The sequence below is a fragment of the Myotis nattereri genome, assembly GCF_964212035.1.
Source record: "Myotis nattereri genome assembly, chromosome: 3".
NCBI lineage: Eukaryota > Metazoa > Chordata > Mammalia > Chiroptera > Vespertilionidae > Myotis > Myotis nattereri.
The window spans coordinates 67,569,694-67,585,368 of record NC_138077.1 but is presented as its reverse complement, the minus strand read 5'-3'; the positions used below and the strand labels follow the sequence as shown (position 1 = coordinate 67,585,368).

General features: G+C 42.9%; 1 protein-coding gene across 1 annotated transcript in view; it reads left to right on the top strand.

Moving 5' to 3' along the window:
• The first annotated feature begins 1,639 nt into the window (after window positions 1-1,639).
• Window positions 1,640-15,675, top strand: part of TMPRSS7 (transmembrane serine protease 7) — a 37,509-nt gene continuing 23,473 nt past the window's right edge. The window contains exons 1-7 of the mRNA XM_081087320.1: window positions 1,640-1,747; window positions 6,636-6,703; window positions 7,793-7,986; window positions 8,931-8,969; window positions 10,221-10,449; window positions 11,441-11,571; window positions 13,898-14,010. Of these exons, the coding sequence (XP_080943446.1) occupies window positions 1,655-1,747; window positions 6,636-6,703; window positions 7,793-7,986; window positions 8,931-8,969; window positions 10,221-10,449; window positions 11,441-11,571; window positions 13,898-14,010 (867 nt within the window). The 5' untranslated portion in view covers window positions 1,640-1,654. The remainder of the gene's footprint in view (window positions 1,748-6,635; window positions 6,704-7,792; window positions 7,987-8,930; window positions 8,970-10,220; window positions 10,450-11,440; window positions 11,572-13,897; window positions 14,011-15,675) is intronic.

Genomic DNA, 15,675 nt, shown 5'->3' with positions numbered 1-15,675 from the left:
GCTTCAAACCTCGGAGAGAAAACTGCCCTCGAGTTCTGACCGATGCCAGATAGTCCTGCTTCTCCTATTTGAATCTGGGTCCCTAGAGACTCACCCAGAACTGGAGCTCAGAGCCTGAGACTCCCTCCCGATTGAAACAGACAACCGCGCCCTCAGCCGCCAGCCCGCTCCGCGCGCACCTCCTCACCTTAGTATTTCACTTCCGCACTGCGCCTCCTCTGAGTCTCGGTATGCTTTTCTCTTTCCTTCTAGTTGTGGAATTTCCACTCAGCCAGCCTTATTGTGGTTCTGGGTGATGTCCATTCCGTCTTTTAGTTGTATTTTTGAAGTGGTTGTGCGAGGCAGCAATCTCCGGTGTTTACCTATGCCGCCATCTTGGTTTCTCCTGGGCCTTCTTTTTAAAAAATTAAATTTAATGGAGAAACACATGTTAATAACATTGTATAAGTTTCAAATATACAATCCTATATCACCTCCATATTCCACTAAGTGTTCCATCCAAGGTCTGGCCCCCTTCCATCACCATATAATTGACCCTCTTTACTCTTTTCAACCTTCTTCCACACCATTCTCTTCTGGTAACCACCATACTGTTCTCTGTCTATGAGTGTGCTTGTTTGGTTATTTGTTGTTGTTTTTGTTTTATGTCACACATATAACTAAAATCATATGGTTCTTGTTCTTTTTTTCACCTAATTTATTTCAGTTCACATAATATTCATGCACCATCTTTTTAATAACTATGAGTTATTTAGCATTTCCTTGTGCTCTTCCTCTAGCCCCCTTCTTCTTTCCCTTCCTTCCCACAAATATTTATTGAGCTCCAAAGCTAAGTCAGGCACTGGCTACTCTCTATTAGGGCTTGAAAGAAAAGAAAAGGCAGAAAGAAAGCCCTCATTGCCCCAAGCTCTTCTCAAACAACAGCAGTGTCTTCACCTGTTGTCTGAAGACAACTCAGACACAGTTGTATCTTTGCCCGTTTCTGGGCAGGCCTGATGCCCAAAGCCATGGACCTCACAGGCAAAGCATTTGAGAAAAAGTGATCTGACACTGGGATGAGGACCACAGTGGCTTATCAGAAGGATGAGTTCTCCCTGCACCGCACAGAACTGAAGACGGGCCAGCACCCTGAGCATCAGCCAAAGTCAGACAGAAGATGAGAGGCCAGGGGCTCAGTGAAGGACCACTGGGGGGCCATCCCCTCTTCTCCCGCTACGCTCACTTCTCCTCAGAGCTTGACTGTATACATTTCTTACCTCCTTACCTTCTACAGACTTGGGGTCCATAAACATTGTATATGTTCTCTTTGGCCCCTTAGTGACTCTATGACATGTAGATTGTCTAAGAGGTATATCTTTTACCTTTTAATCTTGTTCTTAAGTACTTGTCAGAAGCTGATAGAGAGACTAGAATATCCTAAGGGATATGGTGATTTACTGCTGATGGAAGAGATGTTATTAACTACATTTAGAACTCCCCAAGCTGCCGAACCAGTAGAATACATAGTTGCCTAGAATTAAATAATTTCAGGAGCCTGATACTGGCATAGATCAGGCAATGCCTCATTACCACACATATGGGAAAGCCCCCTACCTGCCCTTTCTCTTATCTTACAGGCAAGACAGAAAGCAAAGATGCTTTTTACTTTGTTGGAATGTTTCGCATCACCAACATTGAGTTTCTTCCTGAATACCGACAGAAGGAGTCCAGGGAATTTCTGTCAGTGACACGGACTGTACAACAAGTGGTGAGGTGATGGGGGGTGCGGGGGAGGGGGTGAGAGGCTGGGCATGGCGGGGTCATGGGGTGAAAGGTAGAGTGGAAGGGTCACAGTGTGCGGGATTGGCAGAGGAAATAGTCAGGAAACATGGGATTTAGCTCACGTCAGCTGTAAGATAGAATTGCTTATTTGATAGAATTGCTTCCTTCTTTCTGCTGAAAGTAAAAGAAATGGCTCTATGAGCTTCAGTTTCAGTTCTTCTCATCTGTGAAATAAAGGGATTGAACCAGGTGATCTTTAAAACATCTTTTTGTACTGACGTGACATGTGTGCTGATTGACTCTGTGATCAGCATACATTTATTTCAACTTCCATGCACTGACATTTCTTCACTTAAAAAGAACGTTCTCATTAAAGAACTAATATATATTTATTATAACAATTTAGAAAAGTCCAAAAATGTAAAAGAGGTATAAAATAAGTATCTAAAAGTGTAAAGCATAAATTTAAAAAGTATAAATAAAATATGTAAAGTGTAAAACCCATAAAAGTATAAAAATACTTTAAAATCTTATTTAACATCATCAAAGATAGAGCCCTGTTTTATTCTGGACCACACAGACATAGGGGATAGCTCAATATTAAGTTGTTAATAGATATTCAGTCTTATAATCTGATCTTTAACTTTTACCATTAGATTGTATTTTTCTAGGCAGGTAAATGTTCTTTAAAAAATAAGTTTTGACCCTAGCCAGTTTTTCTCAGTAGATAGAGCATCTGCCTGCAGACTGAAGGGTCCTGAGTTCAGTTCTGGTCAAGGGCATGTGCCCAGGCAGCCGATCAATGATTCTCTCATCAATGTTTCTCTCTCTCTCTCTCTCTCTCTCTTTCTCTCTCTCTCTCTCTCATTCTCTCTCTTCCTTCCTCTCTGAAATTAATAAAAGATATATTTTTAAAAGAACAAAAGTAAATAAGTTTTAATACTACAAAGTTAGAAAATTCCTTTTTATTGGGTATTTACGTTGTTTCCAGCTTTTGCCACTATTGATAATGCTACAATAAATTATTTACATTACTTGTCTGTATCTCTAATTACTTCCTTGGGTGATTTTCTAAAATTATTACTGGTTAAATAGAAAAATATTGATTCATCAATCTTGGTACATAGTATTAACTAGAAAGTTTCTGCCAAATTGTGTCTGCATATTAATGGCAATGGGGGCCTGCACAGTGGTGACTCCACTACACTTTGGTGTAGACTAGTCTACATACACTGTAGACTGAGGAAGAGCTGCGAGAGTGAGCAAGAAAAAACCAAGAATAGGCGCAGTGGCTCTTGTTTATTGAGGGCTTTCTATATACTGGCTATGTGCTAAACACTTTATTTTTTAATATATATTCTTTTATTGATTTCGGAAAGGAAGGGAGAGAGAGAGAAAGATAGAAATATCAATGATGAGAGAGAATCATTGATTGGCTGTCTCCTGCATTCCCCACACTGGGGATAGAGCCTGCAGCCTGGGCATGTGCCCTTGACCGGAAATTAACCGTGATCTCAGGTTCATAGGTCGATACTCAACCAATGAGCCACGCCGGCCTTTATTTTTAATATTTATCAATTATTCCTCCAATTATCCCAAAGAGGTAGGCATTTTGACAACCATTTTACAGACTGGAAGAAAGAAAAAAAGAAAGGAAGGAGAAAAGGAGAGGTGGGACAGAGAAGCACAGTGGAGGCTCAGCAGGTATAGGTAACGCGTTCTGTGCTGCGTAGCGAATTTAAACGTCACAGCTCATATTCTCCCCCCCCCCCCCCACTGTACTATATTGTTCCTAAGGTGATTCCCCAGCCCACTCCCCCCCCCCCACTCTACTATATTGTTCCTAAGGTGATTCCCCAGCCCACTCCCCCCCCACTCTACTATATTGTTCCTGAGGTGATTCCCCGCCCACTCCCCCCCCCACTCTACTATATTGTTCCTGAGGTGATTCCCAGCCCACTCCCCCCCCACTCTACTATATTGTTCCTGAGGTGATTCCCCGCCCACTCCCCCCCCTCTACTATATTGTTCCTGAGGTGATTCCCCAGCCCACTCCCCCCCACTCTACTATATTGTTCCTAAGGTGATTCCCAGCCCACTCCCCCCCCTCTACTATATTATTCCTAAGGTGATTCCCCAGCCCACTCCCCCCCACTCTACTATATTGTTCCTAAGGTGATTCCCAGCCCACTCCCCCCCCTCTACTATATTGTTCCTAAGGTGATTCCCAGCCCACTCCCCCCCCTCTACTATATTGTTCCTGAGGTGATTCCCCAGCCCACTCCCCCCCACTCTACTATATTGTTCCTAAGGTGATCCCCAGCCCACTCCCCCCCCTCTACTATATTATTCCTAAGGTGATTCCCCGCCCACTCCCCCCCCTCTACTATATTGTTTCTAAGGTGATTCCCCGCCCACTCCCCCCCCTCTACTATATTATTCCTAAGGTGATTCCCAGCCCACTCCCCCCCCCACTCTACTATATTGTTCCTAAGGTGATTCCCAGCCCACTCCCCCCCCTCTACTATATTGTTCCTAAGGTGATTCCCCGCCCACTCCCCCCCCCCCCACTCTACTATATTATTCCTAAGGTGATTCCCAGCCCACTCCCCCCCACTCTACTATATTGTTCCTAAGGTGATTCCCAGCCCACTCCCCCCCCCCCACTCTACTATATTGTTCCTAAGGTGATCCCCAGCCCACTCCCCCCCACTCTACTATATTGTTCCTAAGGTGATTCCCAGCCCACTCCCCCCCCTCTACTATATTATTCCTAAGGTGATTCCCCGCCCACTCCCCCCCTCTACTATATTGTTTCTAAGGTGATTCCCAGCCCACTCCCCCCCACTCTACTATATTGTTCCTAAGGTGATTCCCAGCCCACTCCCCCCCCACTCTACTATATTGTTCCTGAGGTGATCCCCAGCCCACTCCCCCCCCCCACTCTACTATATTGTTCCTAAGGTGATTCCCAGCCCACTCCCCCCCCTCTACTATATTGTTCCTAAGGTGATTCCCCGCCCACTCCCCCCCCGCCCCACTCTACTATATTATTCCTAAGGTGATTCCCAGCCCACTCCCCCCCACTCTACTATATTGTTCCTAAGGTGATTCCCAGCCCACTCCCCCCCCACTCTACTATATTGTTCCTGAGGTGATCCCCAGCCCACTCCCCCCCCCACTCTACTATATTGTTCCTAAGGTGATCCCCAGCCCACTCCCCCCCCACTCTACTATATTGTTTCTAAGGTGATTCCCAGCCCACTCCCCCCCACTCTACTATATTTTTCCTAAGGTGATTCCCCGCCCACTCCCCCCCCACTCTACTATATTGTTCCTAAGGTGATTCCCCGCCCACTCCCCCCCCCCACTCTACTATATTGTTCCTAAGGTGATCCCCAGCCCACTCCCCCCCCACTCTACTATATTGTTCCTAAGGTGATTCCCCGCCCACTCCCCCCCACTCTACTATATTGTTCCTAAGGTGATTCCCCGCCCACTCCCCCCCCACTCTACTATATTGTTTCTAAGGTGATTCCCCGCCCACTCCCCCCCCACTCTACTATATTATTCCTAAGGTGATTCCCCAGCCCACTCCCCCCCCACTCTACTATATTATTTCTAAGGTGATTCCCCAGCCCACTCCCCCCCCCCCACTCTACTATATTATTCCTAAGGTGATTCCCCAGCCCACTCCCCCCCCCACTCTACTATATTATTTCTAAGGTGATTCCCCAGCCCACTCCCCCGCCACTCTACTATATTATTTCTAAGGTGATTCCCAGCCCACTCCCCCCCCCACTCTACTATATTATTTCTAAGGTGATTCCCAGCCCACTCCCCCCCCCACTCTACTATATTATTTCTAAGGTGATTCCCCAGCCCACTCCCCCTTCTGGGCAATTAGGTGGGTAAATTGTTGCTACTGTGTAGAAAGGGGAATTCAAGAGAAGATGTGACAAATGAGTCAGTTTGGTTTTAGAAATGCTAAGTAGGGAGAAAAAGGATAAATTGATTGAAATGTCTCTCTTTTGAGATGCAATTAATGGAGTTTTAAAAGGGCTGGGTGTTTCCCTAGAGACTGGTGAGTTGGAAAAGGGGTGGTTGTCCTGGTTGTGGGCACCACTCGCCCCCTAGTGGCTAATATAGCAACATGTCCTTAAGAATTTAATTTTTCTATGCCATTTAATTAATAGAAAAGAGGTTGGGTCAAGCACTTTTAAAATGTGCTTAAAGGCATTTGATTTATTAATTGTGGAGCAAATTAAATTTAGGCAGAACACAGAAGTTAAGTTTGATTAAGGTGAATAAAGACAGAAATAAATGAAGGTAACAAATTATTCTTCAGAGAAAGCAGAATGAAGGTTAAAAAACCCAAGACTGCTACAGGAAGTAAAAATTTATTTGAATTCAAGGAATAGCCCTGGCCTGTATTGTTGAGTGGTTAGAGCATCAGCCTGCACACCAAAGGGTCTTGGGTTTGATTCCCGGTCAAGGACATGTACCTGGATTGCAGATTTTATCCCTGGCCTGGCTGGAGCACATGCAGGAGGCAACCAATTGATGTGTCTCTCTCATACCAATGTTTCTCCATGCCCCCCCACCCCTACCCTCCCTCCCTGCCTCCCTTCTACTCTCTCTAAAAAATAAGTAAATAAATAAATGGGAAAAAATCCTCTGGTGAGGATTAACTACCCTCTCCCCCCACTCCCCCCCCCCCCAAAAAAAAAAGAAATGCAAGGAAAAATGTCTGGGTTTGGAGTTAGAGGCCTTCATTTGAGTCTTGTTTATCTCCTTGGGAGCTAATCAGAGCTTGGTACTGTGAGAGGAAGCCAGAGTGAAAGACTTCAGAAACCTCGGTTTTTCTTTTTCAGGTAAACCTGGTTTACACAACATCCGCCTTCTCCAAATTTTACAAGCAGTCTGTCATTGCAGATGTCAGGTATTGGGGGTCCCTTGCTTTGGGATTTCTGTGTTCACTGCTGTAAATTCCTCTCAAAGCCCTGAAAAGGCCAAGGTATCACCATTCTCTAGTAACTTCTTAGGGGCGGTTGTGGATTAATTCCCTTCTAGCACAATAGTGACCCAAGTCTTTGCTATGCTCTCTTGCTGAGTTTTTCTTTTTATCTACCAAAGCCTGCCTTCTCCCCATAGCTGGGATCCAGGACCCTGTACTAATGCCAGTGGGCAAAATGGCCATTAACATGGCTGCTATAGTGGGTCGGGGCAAAAACAAAACACAGACCAGTATTTCTCAAAATATGTTCAGTAAAAACTGATCACTGGAGGTCTCTTGAGAAAAAAAAGTATTCCATGGCCAAATCATTTTTAGGAAAAATCACGTGCCCTGTACTGTATCCCACCTTCCCCCACCCCCAATGCATCTACAGATTCACAATCCATTTCGGTATTAAAGTCTTAGAATAAAGCAATTTGTTTACTTTCCTTCACTTTTATTACCCAAATTATGTACTACAGAACATTATCTTGTGTGGCTTCCCCCCCCCCCCCCATAAGTCATGATAATATTTAAGCAGTTAGCAGTGCCTTCTCCAGGGTCAGGCTGAAACCAAAATGAGGTGGATTCCTGGTTTTGCTACTTCCTAGCTGTGTGGTTTTGAGTTGTAGTTGGTTTTAATTTTCTCATCTGTAAAACTGGAATAATAACCAACCTTTCTAATATAATTAAATGGGATAAAGCAGATTTAGCACTGTGTATGGACACCATGAGGTATGAAAAACTGTAACTTGCTATTTGCATTAGCAGTGAATACTGATTGACAGCCACAGAAATAGTGTGTTCTCACTAATGGTTCTAGATCTGAACCCAACACAAGAATACCCATAGCATGATGCTGTCCCTTTCCAGTCCCTCTACTAGGAGGTGATGAATTCCTAAAGAAGGAAGTCATGCTCAGTTGAAAGTTGTGCTCACAGGCCTTACCTTGAAAGTACCAGTTGGGCCACTGGCTTCCTGTAAAAGTCTCCTTCCTAAGAGGTATCTCTGAACATCTTTCTCCGTTCTCTACAGCAGTAACAACAAAGGTGGCCTCCTGGTCCACTTTTGGATTGTGTTTGTCATGCCACATGCCAAGGGCCATATCTTCTGTGAGGACTGTGTGGCCGCCATCCTGAAGGACTCCATCCAGACGAGCATCATAAACCGGACCTCTGTGGGAAGCTTGCAGGGTCTGGCTGTGGACATGGACTCCGTGGTCCTAAATGGTGATTGTTGGGTAATTCTCCTTTAAGCATTCCTTCCCGCAGCACCCCTGATACTGTCAGTATTGCAGGCACCATGGTAATGAAGTATTCTCTCGGCAGACCCAGTGGAGCAGGATTAGTTGAAGATATGGGAGCGATGTTGATAAAGGAAGTTACTGAAGTTTACATACATTGATTGGACAATTGAACTGGGGAGAAAATATATATGAAATTGAATTTATTAAAATGCACCCCTCCCTATACTTGATTTGGTTTATTCAAACTGAGGCTCCAAGGCACAAAGTCCTGCAGAAGGAAAATTTTTCTGAGCTTTGTCTTGTCTCTTTCCTCATCCAGACAGAACTGAACCTGTGTTATGTAGTGCTGCCCAGTGCTCCAAACGGCCTGTCCCATAGCCTTGTCAAATGTAAATTCCATCATTTGTCTTGACAGTATAATGGTTTAATTTTTGCATAACACAAAATTTATTCAGCTTTTTCTTTTGATTTCAATTATATATATATGCTAGGCAGATAGTAGGAAGCTGATACACATTTGTTAAATGAATGAAAATTCTGCACCACATAATACTATTTCAGATATAATTAATATGACTAATTATTATTATATTTGTTGTTTCCTTTTTTACCTTTAAAAATGTTTAAAGCTTGTTACCATGGATGACTTCAAGCATACAAAAGGAAAGAGAATAGAAAAATGAACTCTAGTATACCCTTACCTTTACTCAGTTCCAAAAACCATCAGCTCACATCTGTCCGATTTGATCTGTAAATACCTAAACAACCTCCCTTCCCCTCACTGGATTATTTTAAAACAAACCCCAGATATGTTGGATTGCTTTTAAAGGACTGAAAATATTTTTTTCTAGGCAAAATTCTAACAGGATGAAATGACAAGATTGATGGTCTTTTTTTCTATGTGTGTTTGTTTGTTTTTCAATGCAGCTGGGCTTCGGTCAGATTACTCTTCAACCATAGGACCTGGTAAGTTATGTCATGTGGTTTCTTCCCTCCCTCTACCCTATCCTCTACTCCCCACTGCCTCCAAATCGGTATCTTTTGGGCTGTAGTTTTCCTTTTCAATTGATGGTGTTTGTGAGTGCTCTCTCAGTTACAAGTGACAGAAATATACTCAAACTGGTTTACGCGTAAAGAAATTTGATTGACTCATATGAATGGGGCTCCCCTGGGGTGGGGGTGGGGGTGGGGGTGGGAGGAGGCTTCAGGTTCGGTTGGACCAGGTTCTAAGACAACATATCATCAGGACTCTGCTGTTGGTGCTCTTGTCCCAGCATCAAGAAGGGTTCAGGAATCGGGAGAAGGTTGTGGGTAGATGTTAAATAACAGTCCAGAGACTAATAAAGAGTCTGGAGACGAGATATAATTTTGTAAGGCATTTGGGGGTCAGAGGAGCTTAGCTAAAGGAGCTAAGTTCTAAGGTCTTAAGTCTAAGGCCTTAGGTTCTCCTCATCCCCAGGACCCCATACTTTTTATTAACACAACTTGTCCTGAGGCAAGGCAGAGATATACACTTCAAAGGGTCAGGGTTTGGTACAGAGTCCATTGTCAGAATGGGGGAATTAGCCTACAGCTGTTCAGGTGTTTGGCCAGTAGGAGGCAATAACATGTAGATTAAGATGCCTTTTAGCTGTCTGGCAGACAAGAAATCAATTTAATGTATCCTATTCAGGTTTGGGGAAATGCCTTCAGCCATTCCCAGATCAGCCCTGCTGTCATGCTGGAATTGGTCTCCGGCACTCTGAATCTCTGCTCTCCTCTGTTGAGGCCCCATCAAATGTATTTGTCCAATGTGGTGGCATAAATGGCCACCTGCAGATCCAGGCTTATAATTTATCAGTTTAGTAACCATGGTGGGAAATAAACCCGCATAGATTTCCTGATAGTCCCTGCAGAAGTGCTGGGACTGGGTCTCATTATCTCTGGTTGGCTGACATGCCCACTCCTGACCCAGCTTATCTGACTCTGATTGGTCAGTCTGAGTCACGTGCCCACCTCTGCACCTAGGGGTGAGATTAACCCCAACCAAACCATATAGACATGATAAGGACAGTTTCTCAAAGTGAAGTCCAGGTGCTGTGATCAGGAGAGAGGGGAGTGGACTTCAGACTGGCAAAGGCAGCAGATGGCCTCCATGGGACCTCTTCTGCTCTTTACTCTTCTAACAAGATTTCTAGAAAAGTCATTCCTAAAAACACAAGAGCGCTGTCTCCACAGAGAAAGGCTGCTCTCAGTACTTGTATGCAGATCATCTGTCCGTTCGCTACCCTCTGGAGATTTCTGCAACCTCCGGGAGGCTCATGTGCCACTTCAAGCTGGTGGCCATCGTGGGCTACCTGATTCGCCTGTCGATAGAGTCCGTCCAGATCGAAGCCGACAACTGCGTCACCGACTCCCTGACCATTTACGACTCCCTCTTGCCCATCCGGAGCACCGTCCTGTACAGGTATCAGGCAAGCACTCTGGTTGTGGGTGAAAAGCTTTTTGTACAATTTCTCTCTTTCGTAGCACCTGGGTTCCCCTTGGTTTTTTTGTGAGCCACTTCTGCATATATCAGGTCAATGACTGACCCATGCACTGAATTAGCCTCTCAGATACAACGTTTATTTTTCTTTTGTAGCATAAGAGAGTCGAAATCAGTATAGCAGGACCTTCCGCCAATATTTCTGAAATCTACCAGATTTTTAAAAATTTTTTACTTTGATTGCAATCATAGTGAAGTACACTGTTTCAGTAAAGTGTGAGAATAAGTATTCTGTGATGATTGTATAACATCAATAAAACAAGCAAATGTTGTTCCTTATTTTAAAATAATACAATGTTCATTGTGAAAGTGAGGTCAGAGAAAACAATGTCAACTATTTCACAAGTGCCTATTACCCAGAACAAATATCTGTTGTATTTTTGCATAAATCTTTTCATTTACACACATATATATTTTTTACTTTATGAGTGCTTAGTATTTTGTTAACCTAATGTCAGTTGGCCTTTAGTCAGCATTATTATTTGTGCTTCACTGTGCTAAAAATGTACATGAATTATTTTACTTTGAATAGTATTAATCTATCTATGCAACAGTGTTTTCTGTATGTACTTATTTTTTTGTATTTCTGGGATGCATGTGTGTGTCAAAAGTCCATACAGTATATAGAGATATGCAGGGAACAGTAAAATTGTCGCTGGCTCTCACTCCTCGATCATTGCTGTTGAGTTTTTTTCATCCAGACATATCTAGTTATTTTCTTATTTAAGCCACCACAGTGCTGTGAGGAGTAAACCATTATTACTCCTTCCATTCGAGGTAGTGGACCTGGCTGGTGGAGTTTGATGCACAAGAACTGTGTGGCTGGCCCAGACGATGTGTGGAATTAGTGTTGGATGTAGGCCCACTCCTCAGTAACCTGCTGTTCACGTATTGTTTTGTTATCTGGTTTCAGAATGTGTGAACCTACAAGAACATTAATGTCATTTGTTTCTACAAATAATCTCATGTTGGTGACATTTAAATCTCCTCAGATACGGAGGCTATCAGGAATCCGGGCATATTTTGAAGTCATTCCAGAACAAAGTAAGTCTCCCGCCCCCCGAAGTCACCTGTAGAAATATTTGTTACGATGCTCCTGTCTGATCTCTCCTGAGGCTGTATTATAACACCAGTTGTGTAGGTCAGGGACCCTGACTCAGGGTCCAGTTAGAACATAAATATCGTATCAGTTATTCTAGTAGAGAAAATTTAACTTAAAGAACTGGTAACTCAATAGAAAGGTGTTAACTAGGTAACTCAAAAGGCAAAAAGAAAACTGGGTTTTCTTTGTATCATGTAGAAAGCAACACATGTAAGAAGCAACTGGGGGAATAGAGCTTGGAGGAGGGATTTGTGAAATGAAACTCTGGGGAAGGGTGGCTGCTCAGCTGGTGCTGGTGTTTCTGAGTTCAGAGGCAGATATTCATGGACCTGGAACCCAGACCTCTAAGGAGGGGGTGCCAGACAGCGGAGGCTGGTATCTTTGCAGGAGATTCAATAAAGTGGACGGTGGAGAAACTGCTAACAGGATTCAGCTCTGTACAGGAACGAAGTGTTACCTGCGGGGGCGAAGAAGTGTTCTTCGGGTGACCCTCCCAGGAATAAGAGGGGGAAGTCTGATTCTTCCTCCTCCAGCCTTCTAGTTTCCAGTTGGCACCCCCATTGGCAGAGCCTATCAGGGAGCCAGGTAGTAAAGAAAGTACATGGTTTGCAGAGTCCCAGCCTGGCACTGCAGAACAGAGAAGGGTCCGTTTGGAGCTGGTAGGCAAGTAACTAGCACACTAGTCTGTCTCTTGTGATGTCTCATTTATAGTCATACTTGTGAATGCCATCCCAGAAAGTGCCCGTGAAGCAAAAACCTTGAAGATTTAGTGGGTTTTACTAGGCAACAGTGAGCAAAAATGACCCCCCTCATTCTTCTCTTTTGGACTTGGGTTAATGAAGTAAAGCAAAACAATAAGAAACTCTAGTCTCTTTGTGATATGTGTTGCAACTGATCGGATCTTATAGGTCATGTCTTGGTAACTTTTTAAAGTAATTTATCTTTATTGTTGAAAGTATTACAGATGTTCCCCCTCTTCTCCTTGGTAACTTCATTATGAGCATCAGTAAAGCCAAAGGGGTCAGAATGGGAGATAAGGGGGAGGAGGGAAGAGGATTTGGCTTACATAGATAGTGATAGCTGTAGTTTCATCTACGTTTTAAGGCTTTGGCTTATTTTGGTAGTTTTTCTGCTTCAAATTATTACAAAACTAAATGTAAAATGGATTTATTGGACTGGATATTTGAGATATTATTGGGTTGAAAATTATCTCTAACTTCAAAGGTTAAGAATGTAATTATCTCAGAAACATTGTAATGGACTTTGTCTATTCACTCAACAAATAGTTATAACAACAATTAGTTATATCTTTATATGCCAGGAATGGCTATAGGTGTTAGGGAAATAGCAGTAAACAAAATAGAGGTAAATCAATACTCTCAAGAAGCTTACATTCTAGGAGAAGGGTTACCATATCAGCAAGAATAGACATTTAGATTGTCTTAAACAGAACATGTTACGTAAACTAGGTATATTTCAACAACAAGGATGCACTTAGTTGAACAAAAGAAGTTCAGAGCTTTTAAAAATTTAAACTGTGAGTTTTTTAAAAAATATATATTTTTATTAATTTCAGAGAGAAAGGGGGAGAGAGAGAGAGAATTCAATAATGAGAAAAAATCATTGATTGGATGCATCCTGCACACCCCTCACTGGGGATCAAGCCTGCAACCCTGGCATGTGCCCAGACCATACCTGACGGGGAATCGAACTGTGACCTCCTGGTTCATAGGTCTATGCTCAACCACTAAACCATGCTGGCCAGGCTTAACTGTATTTTTTTATGAAGTAATAGCATCCTGCAAATGTGTAACCAAAATACATTATTTGAAAACAAATATAGAATTTGAACAAACAGTTTAGCTATACCTATGTAGGGTACTATTTCTTTTCTTTAATATATTTTATTGATTTTCTTTACAGAGAGGAAGGGAGAGGGATAGAGAGTTAGAAACATCAATGAGAGAGAAACATCGATCAGCTGCCTCCTGCACACCCCCTACTGGGGATGTGCCCCCGCAACCAAGGTGCATGCCCTTGACCGGAATCGAACCTGGAACACTTCAGTCTGCAGGCTGATGCTCTATTCACTCAGCCAAACTGGTTAGGGCAGGGTACTATTTCTTTTGTAAAAACTTAGTTTAAATTAATATATACATGCTTGTTGATGAAGAAACTGTGCATTTATAGTGAAAGAAGTATATGTAGTGTCAGTCCCATAATGTCACAACTGCAAATCATTGTGTGTTACTGAATTTTTTTTTCCAGAGTGTGAAAACACAGTGTTGGTCAAAGAAATCACTGGCTTTGAAGGGAAAATTTCAAGTCCGTATTACCCAAGCTACTATCCTCCGAAATGCAAGTGTACCTGGAAATTTCAGGTAGCCTAGTTTTACCACTACCTTAAAAAATATTGTTATAGTACTTTTAGTAGCAATTTATTTTTGAATTAAATTGCCTCTAATATAAAATTTAATTACAAAGAAGTATTAGTTTTATAACACATAAATATTTTTGAAATTCTAGAACATGAAAGTTTTTGCAACTTCAAACCTCTGCCTACAAATTAACTGCCCTTTGCAGGCTGGGGCTTATTTTCCCATTTATTATTTTGTCTGTTTGTATTAAAAATGCAAAGACATTATTATGGGATCAAAGAATTTACTCTTTTATTATGACAGAGCTCATTTGTTAATTTTTAATTACTTCACCATTGGAATAATAATAGGAATAATAAATAAATAATAAATTGAATTAGGCAATATATATTTCAGTTGTATAAGCAAACCATAATGTAAATTTATAGAATCCTAGAGGCCCAGTGCACGAAATTTGTGTGTGGTTATGGTCCCTAGGCCTGGCCTGCGATCAGGGCCATCTTCCCCAGCTGCCCACAGCCAGCTCCACCCCCTGCCGCCACCCACCCCCAGTTCCCCATTCGCCATCGGGTGATCGGTGCTTGACATAGTGACTGGTCCAGCAGTTGTTCTGGTCGTTCTGCTGTTAGGGTCAATTTGCATATTACTCTTTTATTACATAAGATAGAGGCCTGGTGTACAGGTGGGGGCCAGATGGCCTGCACTGAAGGGGGCCCTGGATCGGGGTTGGGGGATCCCAAATGGGCAGCGGGGCCAGCCTGGGTGAGGGGCCGCAGGTGGTTTTCAGGCCAGCCATGCCCCTGGCTTTGTCAGAAACGATGTCTGGAATAACGTCTGGAAGACGTCCGGTATATCCGGTCTAATTAGCATATTACCCTTTTATTAGTATAGATGTACATCTCCTATTGGTGTTAGACAGGGTGTTCCTGCTTTTTTTTTTTTAATCTTAGTCTGTAAACTATTTTTCTTTCTCCAACTGTAATATCATGTGGAGGGAGATAGGGCAAGATGTCATCTTTGCTCTTTCAGTATATACGTATAAAATCATTATAGTGTGACATAGCAATTAGATGTAAGCAGCAAGCAATATACATTTTGCATTCATTCAATATGTCATTGCTAAAGGCCAACTACATGTTAGGCAGTATGCTAAACACTGGGATCCATAAAAGTACACACACACACACACACACACACACAAACTCTGCTCTCATGGAGTTTACCATACAGTAGGGGAGATAGGCAACAAATGAGCATTTGAAATACGTATACAGTATGTTATATGGATGTACAGTGCTATGGAGAACATTAAAGCAGGGAAGGGGGCTGTAGCTGAGAGAGTGGTGGTTAGCTGGGGGAGGAAGTCAAGAATTAGCTATCTTGCCCTGACCGGTTTGGCTCAGTGGATAGAGCGTCGGCCTGCCGACTCAAGGGTCCCAGGTTCGATTCCAGTCAAGGGCATGTACCTTGGTTGCGAGCACATCCCCAGTAGGGGGAGTGCAGGAGGCAGCTGATCGATGTTTCTCTCATCGATGTTTCTAACTCTCTATCCCTCTCACTTCCTCTCTGTAAAAAATCAATAAAATATATTTTTTAAAAAAGAATTAGCTATCTTAAGTAAGATAGTCAGGGCAAACCTCACTGACAAGGGAACATTTGCACAGAAAT